At 36.4% G+C, this 26,218-nt stretch overlaps 1 protein-coding gene across 5 annotated transcripts in view; it reads left to right on the top strand.

Moving 5' to 3' along the window:
• CHL1 (cell adhesion molecule L1 like) overlaps positions 1 to 26,218 on the top strand; it is a 296,469-nt gene that overhangs the window by 180,209 nt on the left and 90,042 nt on the right. For all 5 annotated transcript variants that reach the window (XM_060766330.2, XM_067463473.1, XM_060766329.2 and 2 more), the window contains exons 3-5: positions 11,650 to 11,838; positions 16,805 to 16,910; positions 22,054 to 22,244. In XM_060766330.2, the coding sequence (XP_060622313.2) occupies positions 11,748 to 11,838; positions 16,805 to 16,910; positions 22,054 to 22,244 (388 nt within the window). In that variant the 5' untranslated portion in view covers positions 11,650 to 11,747. The remainder of the gene's footprint in view (positions 1 to 11,649; positions 11,839 to 16,804; positions 16,911 to 22,053; positions 22,245 to 26,218) is intronic.

A 26,218-nucleotide genomic window follows, 5' to 3' on the forward strand; every position in this document is an offset into this window, starting at 1 on the left:
AAAAGTCCTAAAACAACAGTGTCCCATTTTTTTCTAATGGAAAATTTACCCAATATTTTACATTTGACCATTTCAAGAACATGTGAGTGGGGAGAGGGCGGATATGTGTTCTTGCTCCAAAACCCTTTAGTGCTGTTGTTGTAAGGGCACACAGCCTTTGTATGTGTGAAGACCTCTGTGTGAGGGAATAAATGTACACCCCCCCTATAGCTCTATGGCGCTGCCTCTTGGGGAAAAAAATGCCTAAAGAAATTTTGTGTCTTTCAAATAACAGAACCATAATGAGAATGTACATTTTGCAGCTATTTGCCACCAGCAATGGGACAGTTGCAGGAATGACAGATATGGTAGAGCAACATTGGCCTTTTTCCTGCCCAGAGTGCAAGGTGCTTTATGGTTTATGAACCAAAAAGGCATCCAAAACCAAATTGATTAATCTTATGTTAGTCCTAGCACTGACACCAGGAAAAACAAATTATAAATGTTAGAGTTTCTTATAGTATATTGATTGCATGATGAATGGGACTATATGTCAGTTTCCTTCCTGATTGAATCAAAGACATAAAAATAAGAAGCTGCATTTCACTGGGATCTGTTTCAACCTCCAAATTTTTTTCTTTAATACTGCATTTACTCAAGTATAGTATGCCATCGAATATAATGTGCACCTGAATTTTGCAGATGTGCATTGCAAAATAAGTAAATATGGTATTTGATTTCTAGATCTTTGTGTCCTTCTAAAACTATGATGCCCCTATTTGTAGCAATATCCTTTCAATGAGTGGTTGAGATCATGCCAGTTTACACGGATGAATGCTTTGACAGAAGGTCTGTGTTGTAGACCTTCCCTTAAAGCATATTTGCCTTTGCCACCCTGCCTTTATTCTAGATGAATAAACTGTATAATAACTCCAAGGCCACTGTATTATCCTTCAGTCCTACTGTGATCCTCTCAGTTTAAAAGCTAACCCTATGCAAGGAAACTGATAAATAACAGAGACATTAGGCAGAAATGACTGAACATGTCAACAATGTGGTACTTTCATTGGTGACTTCAGCTGAACTAAAGTGAGAGAATGACTCGAGATAATGTCACCTAGGTTGGAATTGTGGGTAAAGCAAGAGACAAAGCAGGGTTTACTTCTGTTTTAAAAGAGAATAAAATTATTATTATTGAACCTCATGAGAATAATAGAAAGCGAACAAATATATGGAATATATGGAATGTATCTGTGGAATGGTCATAAAATTAAGACCCTAGCCATCTCTTCCTCACTTTGAATAGTTTTGTGTTAGAAGCTTATACAAACTTTGTGTTTTGTGTTCAGAATAATTTTCTATCAGTGACTGTCCATTGAAATGTAAAATTTATTCAGGATCTCTTATACTATGGCACCAGGCATGTACCTGGGGGGGGGGCTTCAGCCCCCCCCCCCCCAAATTCCCATGGTGGTCTGCGAGAAGGCCTTTTTGGTACATTATTTAAACTGTTATGTTTACTCATATCATGATCTGATCACCATGCTCAATATATCCCATATGCATGGGGGTATTGGGGTAATGATACAAATGGTTTGCTAGGGAAGACTCTCTTTCACTCAGACTCAACCCCACCCCTGAATCAAACTCAGCTCCCCCCGAAACAAAATCCTGGCTACGGGCTGTATGGCACCATATTCTCAGTGCTCTCTTATTCTCTCTCAGTGCATCATTTTCTCAGTGCTCTCTGCTGTTTAAATTCCATTAAGTTTCTTCCTCTAGGTCTAGAATTGTGGGATCCTATTTGGCTATTGTTATTATGTCTTTTTTTATTTCACTCAGAAAAAAACTTGTTCATGTAAATAAAATTCTTGTGAGTTACAACAGTAAATGAAATACATAATATTGATGACATATATTTTCTAAGAGATAAGACAAGCAGCCTTTGAATAACACTCATTTTCAGCCACCTATTTTTGTGTATTGCATGTAAAGTAAACTAATATTACTTTTTGGGGAATAGAATAGAAAAATGGCTGGTATTTTCTGAACTGGAGTTACGGCTTGGGAGACTGACTTAAGGAGAGAAATGCAATTTAAATTAGGGTGTATCTGTTTGTGAAGAAATTGCAGTTTTGACATATGGTGGAAGTTTCAGATGGCATGATAAAGAATTCCAGAGAATGCTGACTTTGGGAATAGAGGAAATAGGTTATTGTACATTGCTCAATCATTCTTGCTTAGACCCTCCTGCTAGAGGGAGTGGCTACAAACCATGGACTCACTATCTGTGGGATTTGTTGTCACAGGATTGCACAAGTCTGGTGGATCAGGGATTAATCTGAAACCTCAGATTCTGCAGTGCTGTGTTGAAATCCAGCAGAGTAGTGTCAAGGAGAATTATAAAAAAAACATATATAATATATAATTGTAAACTCTCTCTCTCTCTCTCTCTCTCTCTCTCTCTCTATATATATATATATATATATATATATACACACACACACACACACAATAAAATTATAGTTCTAAATAAGGAGGTGAGAAATTGTAAAATATTCAGAAATTATAGATTTTAAGTGTTAAGAAACTCAATTGGGAAGAATCCAGGAGTGATGAGATTTTTTGCACAACATTTTCATTTGGTAGTTTTGTGAGAAAAAAACATTTTCTGCAAGGAAAACAGGATTTTATATGGGAAATGCTTCAATACAACAGAAAATACTATCATTTAAAAATTATTCTATATAAAATTTGTGCATTTGCATTGAAAAAATATTTTCTACCAGAAAACTAAATTTTCTGTGGCAGAATTGATATTTCTGTGCTGAAATATTTTTTACCCATGCAAAAAAAAAAAATGCTTTCAGTCCAGAAAATGTTAAAGTCATAGAATCATACAGTTAAAAGAGACCACAAAGGGCCATCCCATTCAACTCCCTGCAATGCAGAAAAATATATAATCAAAGCACCCCAATAGATGGTCATCTAGCCTCTTCTTAAAAACCTCCATGGAAGAAGACTCCACCCCACTCCAAGGCAGCATACTCCATTGCTAAATAACTTTTGTCATCAGGAAGTTTTTCCAAATTTTTAGGTGGAATCTCTTTTTTTCTGTAGTTTGAACCCTTTGCTTCATGTCCTGTGTTGTTGGTTTTTTTCTTCTTCACAAAATAACCATAAGCTTAGAAGAAGCTCAAAAATTTAAATTAAGAAACCATATGATTTTCAAATAATTTCTTGTAGTAGGAAGAAAATTCCTGAGATCATTCACTGCCACATCTGAGAAGAAACATAGGAAAAATGACATCTCTATTTCTAAACAATGTCTGTGAGGAGAGGCCCTTGCCTTGAGAAACTTGCACAGGGGAAGAGAGAAGGAAGCACACTTTTCAAATATAGTTTTTACAGTCATCAATATATAACCAATTTTCAATGATATCTGAAACACTAGCAATTAAACCAAAATAAATAAATCCCTTTCATTAGAAACATGTGGAACTCTTCACCTAATACAATCCTTATATAACAAACCATCTACTGTAATTCAGAATTTCAAGGATCAGAAATTGACATGGTATGACTTTATCTTTAAATAATGTTGGAAAGGCATATTTAAAACCTTCAGAATGTACCCTGTTTTTATTTGCCATTGATTATGTACATTATTATCCTCATATAATGAGTAGAAATCATGCTAACTATAAGCTCGCCCTATGTCCATGAAGTACAAAAGTGAATACATTCTAATAATATCCATACAAAAGAATATATTCAGTTATCATGACTAACAACCTCATGTGGCAAATGTTGTCAGCAACTCCAGTTGTACTTCAGCTTTGCCATGGAGTCTGCTGGCTCCCACAACACATGAGAGAAGTACTTCTGGGGCAGCTCTGGGGCAAAATTGTGGCGGAACCGGAGTTTCCATAGGAAAAAAAGCCATCAGCAGTAACACAGGAGGCTTGCTGTGTTGCATTGCCCTCAATGGGGCAAGCCATCTGGCAGACACTTCCTCCCATGTGATGAGGGAGGAAGGAATTTGGAATAGTGTGAAGGGTGCAGCAATAGATCCTCACTCCTTCTGAGCAGATGCTGCTGGGATCACCACGATGTGTGGTGAACTTCAGCAATTCAGATGGCGCGTATGACAAGGTTGTCTGTAATATTGCCTGAAACGTGTTTAGTATCTTAAGCATGACAAAGCCAGAATCCAATTGACTGTGTGTAGTAAAAAGAGCGCATTTAATTTCTGAAACTAGAGATCATTTGAAAGAGTTTATCCTACCATTTTATCATTGGGGATTGCCCTGGAGCTCTAATTACAAATTGCCTATGACTTTTATGTAACAATTCTTTTACATGTAAGTCATTGGTAAATTAAATCTGAGTTTAGCTAAAGAAAAGGTCATCTCAAGTATCAAGTATTACTAAACTTGTGGAAATCTAATTATTTCATTTCTGTTCACAACACTGTATAAAGCCTTACAAAATCTAGTTTTCATTGGGTTTGTTTATGAGTGTTGGGGAAAAGGAAGATGAAAATAGTTTAGATGGTAGCTGGATATAATGGTGCAATATAATTTAGCGTTCTAGCATTGGAAATGCAATCTGAAATTTTGTCTTGTCATGCTGTTACAATTTATGAGCTATTTTTAATATAGCAATTATATGTAGTGAAAATTGCTCAGGAGCTTTTGGAGATAAATTGAATTTTAATAATTTTGTCCTATTTGGGTGCCCTATTTATTTATCTACCTATCTGAGCCAGGAAAAAAATAATGTACAATACAGAAGTCAGGAATGACATGGTTCCTTAACGATATGGTATACTTTACATAATTGGCAGGCTGCAAGAAAAGGGCAACTCATTAAGCAAACAAATAAGCTCTCTTGAAAGCAATCAGTATTCACCGTTACAGGGTGGGTATAGTAAATAATGGATGGCAGGTAAGAGGTTTGGGATAATTATCCACCATGAGTTCAAATTATCTGCCTTTTTAAAAATAAAAACTTGGACTGAGAAAAGAGAGAAATGCAGAGAGTTGAGAATGATAAACTGCAACTCTATAATTATTTTGCCAGGAAATGATACATTTTAGTGGAATTGGTGACCTTTTACTGATTTAACATCTCAGGGTGGTCTCCTTTCCCATTCAATCTACTACCTCACATAAACAACTTCATAAAACTTTTTAAAAAGAAAATCCTTGTAAATATCCCTTTAATAAGGGTAGATTTCGCTCACATAAATTTTGGTCAGATTTATTATTTTCATGATGGTTTCAACTATAGTATAACAGCTGTGATAGCTGGTGGCCAAACATACACAACAGGATTCCTAAATTTGTTGGCACAGTGTGTTGGGCAGTCCTAGAGAAAGTTGCCTGTAATGGGTCAGTTTGCCCTTGCCACAATTATCCAGTTACTCTTCTTTAATCTCTGGGGTGCTTTCCACACAATACTATTCAATTATAGCTGCAGATCAATTCCAATTTTGCCTCAGTCTTGTCACATGATTTTGTGGTTTTCCAAATATTGTCCTGCTGGGAACAATCTGTTAATAACACTTTCCCCATGGTTTAGGAACCAGTTTGAGTATAAATGTTTCATTCTGCTTCATTGTGAAAATGATTAAATACTGGCTGTGGTCTGTATGTTGCTTACTTGGGGATTCCCAAGGATATATCCAGCAGGGAAAATTCAGACTGCTTCTAGTATTTGATCAAGGAAAACAATGCTTCCTAAAAGAATAGCTATGTTTCCTGGTTTGTTTTTAATACTCTTGAAACATTTTTTTTTAATTTTAATGGCTTTCTGTTATAATACAATAACAGTGTGATCTTTATCTGCTAATCTTGGGAAGTTAGTATTCAGATACATTTGCTGGATGGAGACATTTTACAAAAACCCCACTTCTGCTTTTCAGGAGTACCACATGCTACAATGTTACCACCTCTCTTTCTCTCTCTGGTAGCAGTGCAGATTACATAGCGTGAATCACCATTTCAGAACTGAAGTACATTTTGTTTGAAAAAGAAAACTATGGCTGCTACACTATTAAAGCACAAGTGTGGTGAAGATGTGATACAAAACCACGATATTCAGCTGTCTTTGTGAACCTCAAGGGAGAAGGAAGAAAGTGAGTGAGGAAGAGAGTAAGGGAGGAAGAAAGGAGAGGGAAGGGAAGGGAAAGGAAAGGGGGAAAGTTTTGAGGGGAGGGGAGGAAAGGGGAGAAAGAAAAGAAAAGAAGGAAGGAAGGAAAGAAAGAAAGAAAGAAAGAAAGAAAGAAAGAAAGAGGAAGAGAAGAAAGAAGAGTGAAAGCTTGGAAAAATGAAATGGAAGGAAAAAAGAAAGGGGCAGAAAGTATATGAATCAAATGGAGGAAGGAATCAAAGAGCTTGCCCACCATTACCAGAGTGTTGGCATTGAGACATTGTGGGGTAGGCCTTACAGAGCTTGAGAAAGGAGAAAGCAGGCCAGCAATGGCTCCCCTGACACAGAGGCAGTTCCAGGTATATACACTGGTTATTTTAAATGTCAGTAGGCACAGGCTTTACAGAAACATGGTAGTTGAGGTCATTGTTTCCCACAACGCTGCAAACCTTAGAAAAATGGCCAAAATTGGCTGTTTTTAGGCCAAATACCAGAACCAAATACCAGTGCTGTGATATCATTTCTAGCCATTCTAGGAGAAATGGTGTGGGTCTTGTGCAAATGAAAGGAAGATAATGGTGCTTGTCCCTTTTGTAGTGGGCCAGTCCTACTATTCAGGTTAATATCTTTCATTTTAAAGTATCTAAAATGTGTGTATGTTTCTACTCAGGTGGTGCTTTGAAATATTCACAATTTTATGTACTCTTTATAAACATGTATTGTATTTTTGAATGGATCCACAGATGTCGATCAAAGCAATGATTTCAGATCATACATAATTCTAAAACCAACTCCAAGAGGGGATAACCAACCAGCCCAACATGGTAGAATCTTTGCTGAACTTAATATCACTTCTTTGCACTTCCCTAAAAGGAGTGCCAGCTGTTAGCTTAGATGTCAGTAGAGTGATGAATACATGTCAGCTTTTAGCACATGTTGAAAGGAGATGTACATGGTGCTGAAGTTTAGAAGGAAACTTAGAGGAGATTTGTCACTCATCTCACCTGAAAGATACCAGCTGCCACTGCCTGAAAAGGAGCAAATACAAGGAAGAAGAGGTCTCAGCAGGTACCAAACTGTATTGACTGCTGATACAAGCCCTGTGTACACAGATAATCAGAATAGCACATCTCTGTCTTTCTAGCCGTCCCACATAAGTGGCAAATATGGGTGAATGGTTTGGGGAAAATCAATTATAGACTGAACTTCCCTTTCATCTTGTTTAGTGCTAAAGCCGAGGAGCAGTTTGAAGATCCAAATCACACTTTATTGAAACGAATTTGGTGTGAAGAAAGGCACATTTTTAAAATGTCTCTAAAATTGCAGGAAAATGTCACAGCTCCACCATTTTCCTACTATGCATGATAAGAGAAAGTAGTACATCGTTTGATGTAATGTGGCCATTTGAAGCTACACTACACACAAAAATCATTGCAGTTTAAACTTTTTCCCAGAATGGTAGTAAATGTTCTGTTGTTTGAACATAATGTGTTACAAAGCTTTTGAAATATGATAAATGGGCTCATGAGATTGGTTGAGAGAATGGGACCTGTTCAGAGTGGTGCAAAAACTTGAGATTCAAGTGTTAATCCCATATGGATTATGTCGATAAAAGATAACCTTTTAATTATATTAAAAGCTGGTCTGGAGAGAGTGGGGAAAGAGATTTGTAGATAAAGTTTTCACAAAGCCCGTTGTGCTGATAAACTACGCGTAATTATTTAATTACTGTCATAAAAAATGCATTTCATCATGTGGATTGTATTAAATTTACATTTATTTTTATTTTATTTATAGCATTTTTACCTCGCCTTTCTCAACCCTCAGAGGGGGACTCAGAGTGGCTGAGTCATTATTTATTCTTGCTGCTGAATTTAACTTTACAAAGATTTAGACCTGTAGTTGTGCTCTTCCTCTCCCTCGTTTTATCTTTATACCAACCCTGAGATGTAGAAAAAATGAAAAAAATAAAGTTTTTGTCCTATCTTTATTCAGATCACACCCACACCAATCATTTAATGCTATTTGAAGGTTGTTCAGACTGCAGTGCCTAGACAAGGAATCCTCACAGAAGTGAATGAAAGAAATCCCTGAAGGCATACCCTTGCTCTATGGTTGTGTAATTGTCATCAGACCCTCAAACTGGTTCCAGGATTTTGTTTATAATCACTGGCACAGCTAAATTACTTTCTTCAATACTGGTTTGAAAATAAGTGCATATGTACCTCCTATGAGTTTCATATCTGAGCAGGGTCTTTATCCCCAGGACGTTTCACATTGCACATTTAGAGTGCTGACATTATACTATAACTGCCAGGTTCCATCCTATGGGATCCAGGAGTATGACATTTACAGGGGTATTTAGAATTCTCCAAAATTTATAAAATAACGTATAAAACTGAGTGCTCTATAACCCCCTAGATTTCATATGATACAACTACAACTCTTAAAATCTTATTATAGTGCAATAGCTATATGGTGTAAAAAGGCCCCTAGACAGAGTTACATTAATAATAATAATAATAATAATAATAATAATAATAATAACAACTTTATTTTTATACCCCACCTTCATTTTACAGGTGGGGCAGCTTACAAAGGGACAAACCCAAAGAGCACAGAACTAAAAACATAATACAATAAGGTAAAATCAAAAGAAAACAAAATTAGAACATATCACAATATAACATAACGTCATAAAAACAGTACCATGCTGAGCAATAAAAGTGCTGAGTTCAGAGGGCTCTGAGTTTGTGCAAAATTCCTAGATAGAGCGAAGGGTAAGTGCAAAATTCAGTAAGGCAAGTCTGGGAGGATAATGCCCTTGGGTGTTAAAATGTCAGAATTATAGAGCGGAGGGCCATGCTAAAGTGCCCTTTAGCATGGCCCAAACTTAGGTAACATTGGGCCAATTCTTTGGAACTGCCTAGTCAAAGGCACAGCAGAACATCAATGTTTTTAGGTTCTTGCGGAAGATGGACAGGGTAGATGCCAGTATGATCTCCCTGGGTAGATAGTTCCAGAGATAATTCCAAATTAACAAGATGGACTGATGGTATGAAGCAGCCAGATCAGGTTATTCTTGCAATGGCAATAACACTTTGTTAAATGAGATATGTTGGTACTTATTTGTCTTTTATTTATAGTCCTGCTAAAATCTTGCATGCTCAGAGTTGTGGCTTTTAAAAAAGTCTTTCCACCTGTAATGTAGTCTTGCCCCTTTTCTATCGCTTTCCACCTTACCAGTCATTTTCCAGTGAATCATATCACTGTAGCCAGTTAATTTCATTTATATCAACAGTCAGTTTCATAGTCAATGTCATACCCTTTCAATTCAATTTAAATACATTTAAAGCTGATATATACATGAATATACGTTTAATTGTTAACACATTTCAATAAAGGTATTTTATTTGTTAATAATGAATGGGATAGCATCTTAATGCATTCAATAATATTTAAGAAAGACTTAATTTTAATTCATTTAACATGGTTTTAATTCACTTTTCATATATATAACTATTTTATTTATTTGTTTATTTATTTTTAACAGGGGGAAAAGCAACTCCTTACCTGCAACACATGAGCACTTGGCCAACCTGACAAGTGGCTACTTGCCTGGTAGCAATTGCCCATACCTGGTTTAAATTTTGATTTCCTTGGTCCAAACCAGGCATTCTGTATGCGTATCTATACAACAAACTAGGATGAATCTGCTATAGTTCAGATACTTTCTGTTTTTGCATTTACCATGGGAGCAGCTGGGGGATAGGAGGGGATGAATATGAAATTCCATCAAAGTCCTAGTTTAATTTTGGCATCAAGTCAAAAAACTGCTGAGATCTCCATAATTTCTATCCAGTTATAAACCAATGGCCTGTGACACCCTCCCGATAATTGCTGGTCAGCCAGCTGTTTCTTGCTGTCTCTCTGGGATTTTCTAAGTGTCACTTTCTGGCTGGCTGCCTTCTTCTGCTGCTGAATGAGAGTGAATGGTAAATCTGCTTCTTTGCAGTGCGCATTACAATCCAGAAGATTTCTTTGAGAATAGATGGTCACCTGACCTCCCATCAACATTGCATTGGGTTGCCAAACATGAGTAATTATTTTCTGAGAGTACTGTTGAATAAAAAAAAATCAAGACATTTATTTTGTTATTTATTTCATTTTCATTCTTCTGTTGTTTTCTCAACACCCAGCTCTTTTTCTACCCTATATGCACTAGCAATTGATACAAGGCCATTAGCTGATAAATGATAAGAGCAAATTTTAACAACACAAATTGATATACTGAGAAAATACTGCCAGACAACAGTGTTTCCTTCAGGTTTCTATCATATGCTAATTTATTTAAAAGTAATCCAGACTGAGTGCAATGGAGCTTGATTTTGAGTAGAGGAGGATAGAATCATACTGAAATGTGTTTCCTATGTCATTTAGCTGCCTTAATAATTAGGTTAGCTCCCTTCCTCTCTCCAATTTCGGTCTAGGTTAAAAATATGGCTTTTTAGATAGGCCTTTAACCTTGTGTAGTTTATGGCCTGATTTGAGGATTTAGCATTTGCTCACACTGGCACTTTTCTCCACAGGTTCTACTGCATTTTATGAATTCTTAAAATTTTACTAGATGATGTTTTATGTGTGTACATTGTTTATAGAATGATGTGTTGTTTTATATGCTTCTGTATTGTTTGTTTTATACATGGCATTCACAGTGTTTTTGTGAGCTGCCCCGAGTTCCTTTGAGGAGATGGTGGCGGAGTAGAAATAAATAAATAAATAATTGTTATTATTAAGCCAGGATACTTTGGGAAAACCTGGATTTTGACTTGAAACATGATTTTACCAAAAGTGGCTGAATGTTCATTGGAAGCCTAGGATTTCCTAGTAGGGCTGACAATTTTCCCATCCTCAAGATATTGTTGATCTGCAGCTACCATTCTTGGTCACTGGCAGTGTGGGGTAAGGTCATCTATAGGACCCATCTGTAGGAAACTGGATGACATTTTGGCCTTTCATTGCCTTGAAATATTTAAACCAGTTTCATTGTAACAATCGTGATGTGAGGAGAAAGAACCAAAATGCAAGTTATCTTAAAGAATCAAACAGGGCAAAGAACCCTATTGTTTCAAGAAAACAAATTTAAGTGTGAATGATGAAGAAGGTAATTCTTATCCATATGTTCTTTTAAATCTTATGCAATTGTTTTCTAAATCACCACTTTAAAATAAATCAGTGGAAACCATTATAAATTTGCCAATTTTTAGCCATGGTTTATCTTATATGCAAAGAAAGAGGTAATTAGATTTCTTTGGGGTAATTGATTTTGTTTCCTTTGTCTCTCTTTCGGAGTGTGGATTCAGAAGGGGGGGGGAGAACATATTATAATATGTATGTTACTGTGATTTATGCTTCCATTTATACGTCTTGACTATTTCTTCATTTTCCTAACATAATTAGAGCTGAGCTGATGCCTTGAGTTTATTTAAACAGCTCTCTCTGCTCCATTTCCAGGTTTTGCTCTTGAGGACTGCTTTTAAACTGAAGAAGAAGAAGAAGAAAATTGCAGGGCACTTTTCATTCTCTTTGGACTCCCTGTTTACAGAAGAGAGATGGAGATGCCATTAAATACAAAAGAGATCGCTGTGTGCATGCTTCTCTTTGTATTAAGTTTGGCAGGAGCTATTGAAATTCCGCTTTCTGGTAAGTTGTAGCTATTTACTGAATGTTCTCCTACCGTAGAACATATTAAATCCTGCTGATGTGTTGTTTCCATATTGAGCTTTATGATGCTATAGTGGGGCCTTTGGGGAATTCATATGTGAACAAAATATATCTCTCCTTTCTTTTCTTGACTGGTCCACACAGAGCAGTAAACAGTAAATAGCACATAGCTTAGCATTCAAATTATTTTTAATAGCATGAAAGGTGAACAGTGTTTGGTTTTCATATTAGGTTTGATATCTAAATATAATGTAGAAAAACACTTGTTAAAAAGGAAATCATACAATCCAATGATTCTTTGAATGTTGACTCAGAAAATGTCCTCTACTATCTCTACCTACCTATCTACCTATCTATCTATCTATCATCTCTCTATCCCTTCCAGCCCTAACTTCCATCAGATTTTGCACTTTCCCTTAGCCCTATCCAGAAACTATTTCACAAACTCTTTATCCACTGAGATTAGTATTTTTACTGTTTGGCCTAGGGATTGCTTTTATGATGTTCTGTTGTGTTATTGTGATGTGTTTTATTTTATTTCTGATATTTTGGCTTTGTTTTTTATTTTACTTACTGCACTGTGTTTGAACTTGTGTTTTTTCAGGTTTGTCCCTTTGTAAGCCGCTCCGAGTCCCTTTGGGGAGACGGAGGCAGGGTATAAAAGTAAAGTTATTATTATTACTATTGTTATTTTACTGACACAAAAACACAGTATGTCACAGCAAATGAGATATATATTCTGGATTTCGTATCACAAAATCACAAGTTAAACACTTCCCAAGAGTCTAGGAAGCAGTAACAATGGTATGGAAAATTAAATGAGCCAGCAGGCCCAATATGGTGCTAGCGTGACTGGTCCATGTGGACAATGATGTGGCATAGCACAGGATTTGGCCTGGTATGTGCTCCAGTCTACTATAATATAAATGGGTTCTTGAATGAAATGCATACAACAAAAATACCACTTGTATAACATAAACAATAATATAATTCAACAACAGTATATAAACATGCTGCACTGTTAACCTCACAGCGACAACAAACAATATGGTGCAAATTTTTAGTACAGTCGTATCTTCTTATAAGTAGCTTCTGGATCAGCCGACCACGACCGGTTTCGGCCTACCTCAGGCCTTCCTCTGGTGGAAAAGTTATACACTTGAACAAATTCTCCTCAGGGATACTCACAGCCAGAACTCAACTTAGAGCAGAGTATCATATACCACCAAAAAAAATTTGTATCTCCTGAGGAGAACAAACTTTCAAGTGTATAATTTTACACCACTGACTCAAAATGTCTGTATCCCCCAAGGAGAATTTGTTCAAGTGTATAACTTTTCCACCAGAGGAAGGCCTGAGGTAGGCCAAAACCGGTCGTGGTCGGCTGATCCACAAGCTACTTATTAGAAGATACGACTGTACTAAAAATTTGCACCATATTGTTTGTTGTCGCTGTGAGGTTAACAGTGCAGCATGTTTATATACTGTTGTTGATTTATATTACTGTTTATGTGCTCCAGTCTGCCTCTGAATCAAACTGCAAGTGTAGACATGCCCTCTGTCCATGTTTAGCTATGGCATAGTTGTTATCCACCATACTCAGAATCATTATGTTTAAATGGAAATAGATTTGATGTTTTCTCTTGGCATCAAAAGTGGAAGTGGCAATTCTGAGGAAACTCATAAGAATGACAACTTGGATAATGTATCTCCGAATACCCTTTACTTGGCAAATGTATATATAAAAGTTTGTAAAAGAAGGGAGGAGAAGTTGAATTGAGTGAATAACATTTCACACTCTTCTAGTGAATCAATCCAAAATTAGAGCTGCTGTGGTCTGATACATCTATCTTTCAAGGAGATTTCCATATTTAGTACTCTTTTCAGTTTGAGTATTTACATCCTCCCTATCAATGAGGATGCTCACATTTTGTTGACTGAGACTGAGGTGAAGATAGTGTGTTTACTCTATTCCATATACAGATCCTGTTGGAAATGACACCTTATAGGATGATTTTCTACACTAGAATTTTTAGAATGAACTAGGGGTTGTTGTTTTTTTTTGGGGGGGGGGGAAGCTTCAAACATTTTGCAAATATATCTTATATATATATTCTTTAACAAAGGTGAACACTTTGATTTATTTATTTATTTATTTGCTTCATTTGTATACCGCTCTTCTCAGCCCTCAGGTGACTCATTGGATAATTTAGGATGGATAATCTAAGGGCCACCACCATGGCTTCCCACTATCTATCACCTTCCATTTATTTATTTATTTATTTATTTATTTATTTATTATTCGAACTTATATGCCGCCTCTCCCCTGGGGCTCGGAGCGGCTTACAGAAACGGCTAAAATCTAACACAATTTAAAAACAATTTAAAACAATTTAAAAACAGTAATATCAAAAATCAAAGGCCCATCTGTTTCACTGTTGCCTCATGAATTGCCAGTTCAACTGAATAACATGATAACAACCCTTACAACCAGCAATGATTATTAAGGAGTAGGAGCTATCAATCAAGAAAGTGTACACACAAAATGTAACTTTACCTCTGATCCTCATTGTAGCCTGGTGATTCTTATACAGCTTTGGGATAGCTACAAAGGGTAACATTCCAAAATAAAGAAGAGACAAAGCTGTATGTTAAACATACTATTGTAAAGAACTGCTTTTGTACTCAATGTTAATTCACAATGCCAGGATTAGGTAAAATGTGTACACTTTTTAGAACATTTAACACTGAAGACATATGCATGCAACTCTAACAAAATGTTGTATTAGTGAATTTGAACATAGCTCTGAGAAAGTAACCGATTTATTGGCTTCTAGTTGCCACATAAATTAAGTAATTTTCCAGAATCACATTCAAATTCTCTTATAAAGAACAGAAAGAGATTCTGGTGTATATTCCCTCAAATTATTCATTTTCCCAAATTATTTGACCTTTCTTTGACCTTACGCTTCCATTTAATTCTTAATTTTTGTTAATGAAGCTTTTTATGGTTTTAATAAACATGAATTATATTTGGCTGTAAACAAGCTGGGCAAAGCTTAGTGCCATTGGAGATGTTGAAGATGAGACACCATATGGTGCCGCAAGATACCACATTCTGTATGAGCGCACACTTTTCTGGTTCACTAGGTTTAAGGAGTTTCTAGCCTGTACCCCTAATATTCATTGCTGTAATTTATAACAAAATGGTAATTCTATTATGGCCAATGGCTCTTCAGGGTACAATTTCCATTTTTATCGTTTGGTTATGTGGAGATTCACAACACTTTAATTTCTTCAGGATGATAATAATAATAAAACATGTAAATGTGGGAAATAGATGATTTGCATCGTATCAAATCCCATTCATTCTAACACTGAGAATGTCTTTGAATAAGGATGCTGCTACTTGCTAACTGATGGATTTACATTGGTATGCTGAGCAACACCAAGATGTAGGTTAGCTAACATCTTTTGTTTAACCATCACAAATACAGGTAGAGTCAATTATATTTGCTTCTGAGTACCTTCTGGGCAATTTAATCCTAATGATCAATTGATGCTAAGTTTTTCAGGCATGTATGAGAAACTCAAATAAAGAGATCTTGCATCACTCACAGCCAGATGTGTCATAGAAAAGTTGATCCATAAAAGACCAGACAGCCCACACAAGAACAGACTGGACATAAGTCTTATTGGGCTAAGCTTGCTCCATGAGATGGGGATTGCCTAACCTATCTCATAACATATTTCCATATATTACACTTTGTCTGATTTAAAGGTAACTGTAATTGCTACCTTCATTGTGTTCAGACCACCCAGTGAAAACCACCTGGCAATGGGCCTACTCATTGTGATGCTTGACTATTCTGCTAACAGCTCACCTGACCTGATCTGTACTACAAAAACGAATGTGAGGAATAAAATTTCACGGTGCCCTACTTTAACAATTTATGAATATTCTGACACAATTATTTACTGGAAAATGGTATCAATATGTTGTAAAATGTATAGTGTTACAGAAAGTAGTTGAGGAGACATGTCTTGAATCATTTATCATGTCACAGGCAAACTGAGAGTAGTTAAAATACATTTTTTTAAAAGTTAAAAATTTGGCATTACGCGAAATTTCCTTTGACTAGTAGCTGGCCACTTGGAGCACCTCTAGTGTTGATGTCTTGGGAATCAAATATGTTTTGAAACATATATATGTATATATGTAATATATGTTTCATGCTATTTTGGATCACTTTTTTTTAACTTCAAGGAAGTTAAACCTTACACTGTTGTTTCTGGACAATTAATTTGTTCCCAGAACAAGAGATGTGTATCTCAACAAGTTTTGACTGAATGTTTTTGAGGGGCAAGGGATGATTTCAGGGGATTGTTCAAGTTCAAGGCACCACATCCTTTCACACAATATATTTGATGTAATATGAAGTTTACATCCCAGATCAGTAGAGAAACAAAATGGAATAAACTAGGAAACTGACAATTCAGTGCAAACCATATTCAGTTTAGGATTGTAATTTAATGAACGAATGCAAAATACATTCGTTGTTAAAATGATATTTGTAACCACTGTATTTCCCACCACTATAGTGAACATCAATTGATATTGCTACAATGGAGGAACACAGTCTTCATGTACAATGTTGGTAAACGTGTGTTCATATGTATGTGAATGTGGTGCAGCAACAATAATAAAGATTAACATTGTTGTCAATGTGCATGTGCATAGTCCTTTAAAATTGCTATGAGTGTTGTCTGAGTTATTTTTGAATGGAGTATAATTTTAGAAAAAAAGGGAAAATGGCCATATTAACTTCTATGAAAAGTATTATGGAATATATAGCTAAGGAAGACTGTGACAAAAAGTAGGAAAAAATGAAATGTTGCACATCATTCTATGCTTATGTGATCATTTTATGTCTTTCTATTTCAGTGCAGCAGCTCCCAACAATCACAGCTCAATCGACTGATGAAGTAGCATTCCCTTTTGATGAAGAGTTTACAATCAAATGTGAAGCTAAAGGGAACCCACACCCAACGTATGTGTTTTGCAACACTTTTAGGGATGACTAGATATCCGTCTCTTTTTCATTTTGTACTTTTAACCTGCTTTTTGCACTGTTTTATTTCATCTTTATTTTAGCCATTTCAAATTATCCCACTTCAAATGTTTCAAATTCAACTCCATGTTATAGGCAGCATAATAATACCATGACTCTCATAACTGATCCATGTTTAATTTTATGTTTGTAGCCAAATATTAAGCCACAGTTCCCAGTTTGAATGTAACAAAAGGCTGCTATTTAAACAATGACAGAAACACAAAAGCCAGAACATGCAAGGAGAAAAGAGCAGGAATTGGGTAAAACAACAACATTTCAAAAGCATGGCTTATTAGTCTAAGACCATCTGAATCATCCTATGTTCCTTACCTAGAAATGACCTCCCAGGTAGTTCATTGATGACACTATGATTTAAACCACACACTTAGCAAAGTATATGAAGTGTGTAATAGCAATAACTGGGTAGCAGCTGTCTGCATACATATGCACAATTTGCCTTCTGGATTTCATCTGTATTTCATGATATCAACCATACACTTGTTGTCAACACATTTATTTGGGTAAAGTTTATGATCCCCAAAGCACCAAAAGTGTGACAAACTTAACATATATATCTTCATCATAGAAGGTCCTAGGAAAAGACAACTGGGGGTTTCTTCTTCTAAACTGCAATAGTAACTTAATTTATTGATGTCATGGAACACATCATTGATGCATTTTCAGTGTAGTTTCCATGGTTGTTCCCACTCACATCCCACCACCACCAGTACAGCCATAACCAAATCTCCCTCTGCTAGATTTATGCCAGTTCCATACCAATTTGTTATCTGCTGCTATCGGCAATGTGCATGAAGGTTTTTGATGAAGATAAATGAGTCTCTTCTTTCTATTTTTCCATCTGGATTTCTTTTTCTATGCTGCGAAAAAGAGAATGTATTTTTCTCCACATATATCCTCCAGTCTCTGTCAATATCACACAGGTATCCACAGCCCTTGGGCATGAAAATATTGTATACTTCTGGAGTTCAGTATATTATTGTTATAGTAAATTGTTTGTGACATTGTTTGCACATCAAGAGGATTTCAAATCTACACATCCACAACATAAACAGATTTGAACATCCAGTGTTGATAAAATCAGAGTCACTGTAAACAGAGATGACACAGTCTTTAGAGCGATGAATGAAAGAAAACTATTACTTTCTTCATCTGACTTAGTGATGCCTCAGAGATGAAAAAAAAAATAGTTCAAACCGTTCATGTGAAACAGTTTTCTATCTGATGTTATCTCCCATTCCATCCTTTCATTTTCTACAACTTCTGCAAAGAGGAATTCAAGCCATGTACTGCAGCCCTCATATTAATCAGACTGTTGAAAGTTTATAATAGTGACTATCTTTTTTTGCAGTGGGGCATATGCTAGTGGTAGAGTAGATGTTTTGGATGTTCAAGATCTAGACTCTAACACTGGAAATGTTCAATCAGTTATCACCAACATTACTGCACTAGAGAGATCAATATGCATTCATAGGATCATAGAATTGTGGAGTTGGAAGCAGCCTGATGGGCCATAGAATCCAATTCCCTATACAATGTAGGATCTATAGCTAAAGTATCACCCCGAGCATCTTTTTGAAGGTGTTCAGAGAAGAAGATCACACCTTATCTTTAGGAAATTGTTTCCATTCTTGAATTGTTCTTACTATCAAGAAAATTCTTTTAAGCTTTAATTTAAATCTACTCTCCTATAACTTAAAACCATTTGATCTGACCCTGCTCTCTGGGCTATTAGATAACAAGTCAACCTCTTCCTCTCTGTTTTTGTTCTATGAGATATTTAAAAATACAACCATGTCACCTCTCAGTTTTCTCTTCACCAGGCTGAACATGCCCATCTCCTTAATCTTTTATCCATAGGTTTTCTTCACCATGCCTCTTATGATCCTTGTTTTTTTTCCCTTTTAACCAGCCCCAACTTCTTGAAAAGAAGTACCCAGATCTGAATATAGTATTCCAGATGCAGCCTGGGCAGTGCAGAGAATATGGGACTATTACTTCCCTAGACTTCAAAACGTTGCTTCTATTAATGCAAGCTTAAATTAATGCAAACAGTTTGGGAGTGATTGCTTCTATTAATGCAAGCAGTTTGGGAGTGATCCTGGACTCATCGCTGAGCCTGGAACCCCAGGTCGGTGGTGGCCAGGAGAGCTTTTGCACAATTAAAACTTGTGTGCCAGCTGTGCCTGTTCCTTGGGAAGTCTGACTTGGCCATGGTGGTCCACGCTCTGGTTACAGCCCGAATAGACTACTGAAACTCTCTCTATGTGGGGCTGCCTTTGAAGACTTCTTGGAAGCTTCAACTAGGCTGCTCAGAGGAGCAGCGTACAGGGAGCGTATTACTCTTTGTTGCACCAGCTCCATTGGTTGCCAATCAGCTTCCGAGCTCAATTCAAAGTGCTAGGGATTAACCTTTAAAACCCTAAATGGTTCTGGCCCAGATTACCTGTCTGAACGTATCTCCTGTTACGAACCATCACGAAGCTTAAGAGGAGGCCCTGCTCTCGATCCCACCACTCTCACAAACGTGGTTGGTAGGGACAAGGGACAGGGCCTTCTCGGCAGTGGTCCCCGTCTGTAGAATTCCCTCCCTAAGGACATCAGGATGGCTACCCCCTCCTGTCCTTTAGATATGCGACATTGGATTCTTCATGTGCATTATAACCCAGATTAAATCAGGTTAAAAACTGGGGTGGGGGGAGCTAAATGATGTTTAGCCAAAAGGTGGGAAGAATCGAGGAATCAGATTAAGGACTGGAAAACACATGTTAAAAAATGTGCCTTTTTAACCTGATCCCTCCTGAAACAAGTGCTCCTTTCCATTTATGTGTATCCCTGCAGGCATGGAAAACATGTGCTTTACTTCCCTCCCCCTGTAGACTCCCTTCGTAGCACCCATTTTACTCTCAACTTACTCGGATCAGCAGGAGTGAGTATCTGGACACTACCCCTACAAAAGTGCAGGGTTCAAGCCAGCTGTATGACCTCAAATCCAAGATAAAGTGGGATTTAAAATCAGAATTTCTCTTGGATTTTTGGCCTTTCTGGGAGGGCCCTCAGTTTTGTGTGATCTGCAAACTTGAAAAGATTCCCTCCACTACATCATTCATAAAAATGTTGATGAGCAGTGCCCCTAGGAGAGAACCTGAAGGTATTCCATTCAAGCTCTTCATACGATCTGAAGTTTCCAATCTGAAATGTTCCTTCTACTCTGAAGCTCAGCTATTGATGATGATGAAGCAATTATGAAGCCATCTGACAGTGTTGCCATCTATTTCACATTTAACCAGTTTGCTAATCAAAATATTAGTGGGGATCTTTTCAAATGCTTGGCTGAAATCCAGATAAACAACATTCTTAGCATTCCCATCATCTACTAAACTGGTGACTTAATTTTTTTCTATATGTATATTTATATATAATAAAATTACTAGTTTGGCAGGATTTGTTCTTGACAAACTGAGGCTGGCTCCAGCTAAGCACTTGGATCTTTTTATTTTTATTGTTCCTTTTTTTAAAAAAATAAAAGAAAAATACATTTGCCCTTCTCCTGTTCTCTGGAACCTCACCTATTTTCCAAGTTTTCTTTTTAAAATGGCACATTCTTCAGAGAGTATTTCCTTTATTTGTCACATCTAATATAGAACCTAACATAAATTTCTTCATATCTTGTTTTTTTAGGTCTGTTTCTGGAGTTATTTGGGATGCTGAAAATTGCATTGGTTAGACAACATCAGTTCTAGTTTCTTAGATACAGTTTTCATTATTCTTTACAGGTGAACAGATGGCAACAGTTAGATGGCATATGTTCTATATCTCAAAAACTACTGCTCATAGGGGAAAACTAGGGCCATTTTTGGAATTAGCAGGTCAAATATACCAGAAACAGGTGAAATATTTGAGGCACCAAAATGTGTGTTGGTCCTTGTGTTTTTTTTTAATAGTTTATACCTTTCAATTGTAGCATTCTAATCATGGAACTCTTCACTGTCTATCTAACTTTTTTTCTTGTTCTGAAATTTCAGTTTTAATGTTTTCCAAATCCTGTGCATTGGTATATAAATTTGAATTGTCCTTTTTTCTCACCTTTTAATCTACTGTGGGCTTTTCCAGACGAAGTAGCTGTCTATCTTCCACCAAGAATGCTGTATCCTTACATATTATTGCAATTTTTTTAAAAAAAAAACCCCAATATATCAAAGAGAAAGGTTTTGTATAATCTTCTTTCTTACATACTATTCCCAGGGAATAAAGGAGCTGTTTTTACTGTTTCTGGCCCCAGTAGGTAGCACAACTGACATTATCTCAGAAGTGATGTTTTAGAAATGGAAGTCATTTCTGAGTGAGCTGGTGTCTTAATTTCTTTAACTGTTTTAGGCTCAATTTTGATACTATTTACATTTTTGGCTGAATATTTCAGAATTGATCTCAGGATTTATAGGATGATTAGGCACTTAAGGAATTTCTGGAAAGATTGCACAAGTTCTTGCCTGCAAGTAACGCAGATAGCAATCACACTTCATTTCAAATGAACAGATGTCTACCTACTCTCACACTTTGAGAAAGTATACAGACATTCTTCATCCCAGGGCCTCAGTTTTGTTACATTTCTCATAATCTTTCAGTTTAGCATTTGTTTTGACCATTTCTTATTACATGAAAATCGGTGAATATTCTGGGAAGACCCAATCTACAGTTTGTAACTTTTTTTTTCTAAAATATGCATTTGATACACCCTTTTCAAAGGCAAGCCTAACTGACTATGTACAGTTTTTGTATGGTTGCAAATTTCATTCACTTTTTGGGGTGGGGTGGAGTCTAGATGAAATATAGCCGAAAGCTCAGGATCATCTGAGGCAAAATGCATTATGTCATGTTGTCAATCTTAGGAGATATGAATGGGCTTTTCCAACCCTAATTGTAAGTAGCTTTGAGCTCAGCTGAATATTTACTGTTCTTGAAGATCAGCCAAAGCCTGTTATAGCTTGAATCTGTACCCCCTAGATCACATTTACATTAGTCCTGCCTATCCAAGTTCCTCATGCTAATCTTGTATTTTCAGATTTTCCTGGACAAAAGATGGGAAACCATTTGACCTACAGCATGACTCAAGAATAATTGCATCTAGTAATTCAGGAACATTTGTTGTTAAAAACCGTGGGAACATATCCAATTTTCAAGGAAAATATCGCTGCTATGCCTCCAATGAGCTGGGATCTGCAGTGTCTGAAGAAATTGCTGTTGTAGTTCCAGGTAAACCTTTTAACTACTGATTACATGGATACTGTAAAGAACAAACCTGTAAAAGAGCAGGTTATCTATGCTAGGTTTATTGTGTGTCTATTGATTTTGTTAATGGCTTTCATAGTGATTTAGGTTTTGTAGCAATATAGTGCAGGAGAGCAGGGAAGATTAAATTCATTGTTTTGTGAACTAGGCTAAGAGTTCTCAGAAGCCTTGTTGAGTTTGAAGTACTCTATCTGAATTCCACTCTGCTCATCCATGTTCTGTAAAGGATAGTTGAGAACACTTCCCATGGAATAGGTTTACTGCAGGATTCACTGAACTTGTACAAAATATTGAAAATCCTGGGAAATCAAGACATAAAAGAAAGTGAAGTAATGTGTTTTATATTTGCTTTTTATTTGGCCTTGAGTGTATCAACATTGCATAATTGTAACATGTCAATACCACTGTAACTGTTAGGCTTCATTCTGTGGAACACTGAAATTTGTCATTTGGTGAACTGCTCAAAATTATCTTCCAGGGAGTTCTAATCTATAGCTCTGAAATACAAACTTGGAGACTTCTAACAAAGACTACAAAGCCACCAAACTACAAATCTCAGTATTTTATAACACAAACTGATATCCAAAGATATAGCTGTGTTAGTTTGAATCTTGCATACTACTGTTCTCCTACAGCCTTGAGACAAACTGGAGAAAGACATTGGTAGCATAAGCCTTCATAGACCTAAATGTACTTCATCAGAAGAAAGGAATGCCATGCTTGTGAACAGATCTCTATGGCTATCAACAAAGTAGTCATGAATAAATCACAACCAAATAGCTGCTATACATACTTTCATACCTCTAGTTTCCATCCTCAAAACTAACAAATCCATATCTTACAGCTAAGTCCTCTGGTACAATAGCATCTGCTCAAACCCACAAAATGCAGTTGTCAAACTCATAGAATTATAAAAAAAGTATTCCTTAAGCTTTAGCACCCATCATACAAAGTAAAATATATCAATGGAGAAAGATTTTATCCACAACGAATCTGTTGCAGAACACATAAAAGACAGGAAATGGCAGAACCCCACTAGTGGTCGGATCCAGCTTCCAACTACGGCCATGCAGACATGTCTTGTCATCAACAAATTACAACTTTTCTGGAGAGTCATCTCAAAAGTTTTTAGTGGCAAACCTTTCCTTGTTTATAGACATCATCTCAATGTCAATCAGTTACAGTACTTAACTATAGGAAGGTAAATAATATGAATGAGGAGATGGGTTCAAGGTCTTGTTAAAAACTAACATGTCAGTTCTGCCTACACATTTAATCAGGAAATGTTATCAAAGAAGTTATTCACATTACTTACAACATGGAGGTTCTTTTACTTGCTCATCCTGTAATGTGATATATTCCATGCTATGCCTTCAGAATCCTACATGGGACAAGTTAGGCAGTAATAAATAGATATAAATAAGTAACTTGTGAAAGGAATACAGACAAAACCAGTTGTAGAACATTTTAGTCTTCCTGGACATTCCATCTTGGACCTCATAAAAGCAGACCTTGAACAGCAAGGACAATTACAATCAATCAAGGAAGTATTGAAAGAGAAACAGCTGAATTATAACAAATATGCTACCCAATCTATCAACTCCAGGTTAAATAGGGGCAACAGTTTCCTGACACATTACACACATTGCAACACTAACACCCTAGCATCATGAGAGCTGCCATGCAGTTTTTCACATCATCTTTTGCATCTCTATTTCAATTCACACACATTCATAGCTGTAAATGTCTGTTCCTAGGCAATTCACTCCATGGATCTGATGTAGTACATTGAAGTCTACAAAGCTTATACTACTAACTTATTTCTCTCAGTTAGTCTCAGCGGTATGCAAGTACTATAACTGTATATTATGGATGCACTCCAATGCTCGGGAGTTACAAAAGCAAAGCATGCACTCCACACCTAAATGAGACCTAATGTCCTTCCTTTTAGGCTCAGACCCTTTTGTGCTCTCAGTGGTTAGCTTTTGGCAAATCATCAGATGGGGTAATTTTAGTGTCCTAGGATGCTTCCACCCTGTTTTGGGGACAGAGCATCATACCAGCCATCACACAATGTCATGTGACTTCCATCAGAGACCCCATCCCCATCTGGGATAGAAGCATCCTTGGATGCTTCTCTCCTAACATGAGAGCCTGCTTGGTCCTCACCAGGAGAGCAACAGATGTGATGGGTAAAGTGGTGTTGTGATGAAGTGTCATGCAGGACAACAGATTTACCCCACCACCCCTTCTGTTTAGTGGCAAAGGTCACAACCAAGGCAACAATATATCACAACCAAGCAACTATAAAGTATTAGATGGACTGGGCAGGAGGTGATGCTTAGTTTTTCTGATTGTCTGCAATGTCTCACCATGTTATCCCTCACTTATGATAAGGATGATTTCTGATATTGAAAAGAAAAATGGAAAAATGAGTGGAAGAAAGAGATGCAGGAAGAAAGCTGTTACAGAGAACAATGTACCACTTGGCTAATGGATATCCTCCTACTCTGGGACTTTACTGATGCTTGGTATTAGTGAAAAATAATGTGCTGCATAGTTCTACCCATATTTCAACTTCCTAAAAATGCAATGGGATAAGGATTGAGCTATTGGTCTGCTAGGACAACAAGTACATTAATTTTATTGATTTTCTTATGTTTACGCAGCCATGAATGAATGAGACCTTGTAGCTGTGGAGATCACTCTGTTATTTAATTCACTTTTATTTTGTCCAAAATAAGTTATTATAGAAATGACATATTTTTATTGTTCCACAGCAAGTTAGCAAGGCAGTTGGAAAATGATGTAATGGCAAAAACTCTAGGATCATTTACCAGTAACATAGAAGTAGTTATAATTATCAGAGTTTTAACTGTGTAAACAATTTGGTGTATCCTTAGAGAAGGTCAGTGTAACCTGGTTTGTTAATGTCCATAGTGAATAATTATATATGAACCTGATGCATGTCAAATTACTCTAAAACAATAATTTCTTAGGATAAATTTCTAACAGCAGCCCCAAAGCACCTTAGCAAAGTTACAAGACTTGTGGTGGATTGCTTGCATGAATATATTTTTATTGCTGTGCAATATTAATTTTTCCTAGAAGTTTCTGATTGGTTTCCACCCCAGTGTTTCTTCAGGGATTAGCCCAGCGGGCATATTAATATATAAGCAATTTAAACAATATTCTCAGAATCACTGAGTTTTAGCAGCAGGAAATAATTTGATTTGGATAGACCCTATTAAATTTTGTATTTTGTTTTCCTTTTTGGATATTTATTTTGCCTATCTGGCATAATTTTAAGAACATTCTTAACTGATCCTTTTAAACGTGTGCATTTTTAAAGAAAAAAATAGATTTCACGTTTTTCACTTTTCACTTAATTTTCTGATTTTAGAAGAATGCAGAGAAAACAGCTATTTACTAGGGATTAAAATAATATTTGAAAACATTCAACAAATAGGTTAAAATGGGTTTTCCAAGTGTCATGGAATCTCTATGGGGAGAGTTCTAGATTGAGGCAAATTTTTGCAGGTGAGGACTTATTGTGCAAAAAAACCCCAACCTCAGCACACAATCCATTTTTCTGTATGCTGTATTTATTATTGCACGACAATTCATGAAATACTAGAATGTATTCATAACATTGTGAACTGACTAACAGAGAATATAGACCAATTATTCTTGCATGCCTAGCAATGTTTCATTGTGGAAAAAAGTTAGGCTTGGGGAGAAAACATAAGAGGCAAAAGCAAGAAGCCATTGGAAGTGATTAGGCAGAGAGATTCAAGTTCAACATTTTGATAATTTTGACAAAGCAGTGTAAAAAATAGGTTGTAATTAGATTAACGAATGTCAGTGTGATGCGGTAGTTGGAGTATTGTACTGGAACTTGGAAATTTTGGATTCTAATCCTCATTGAGGCATGAACC

The sequence above is a fragment of the Anolis sagrei genome, chromosome 2 (genome assembly GCF_037176765.1).
Source record: "Anolis sagrei isolate rAnoSag1 chromosome 2, rAnoSag1.mat, whole genome shotgun sequence".
Lineage (NCBI taxonomy): Eukaryota > Metazoa > Chordata > Lepidosauria > Squamata > Dactyloidae > Anolis > Anolis sagrei.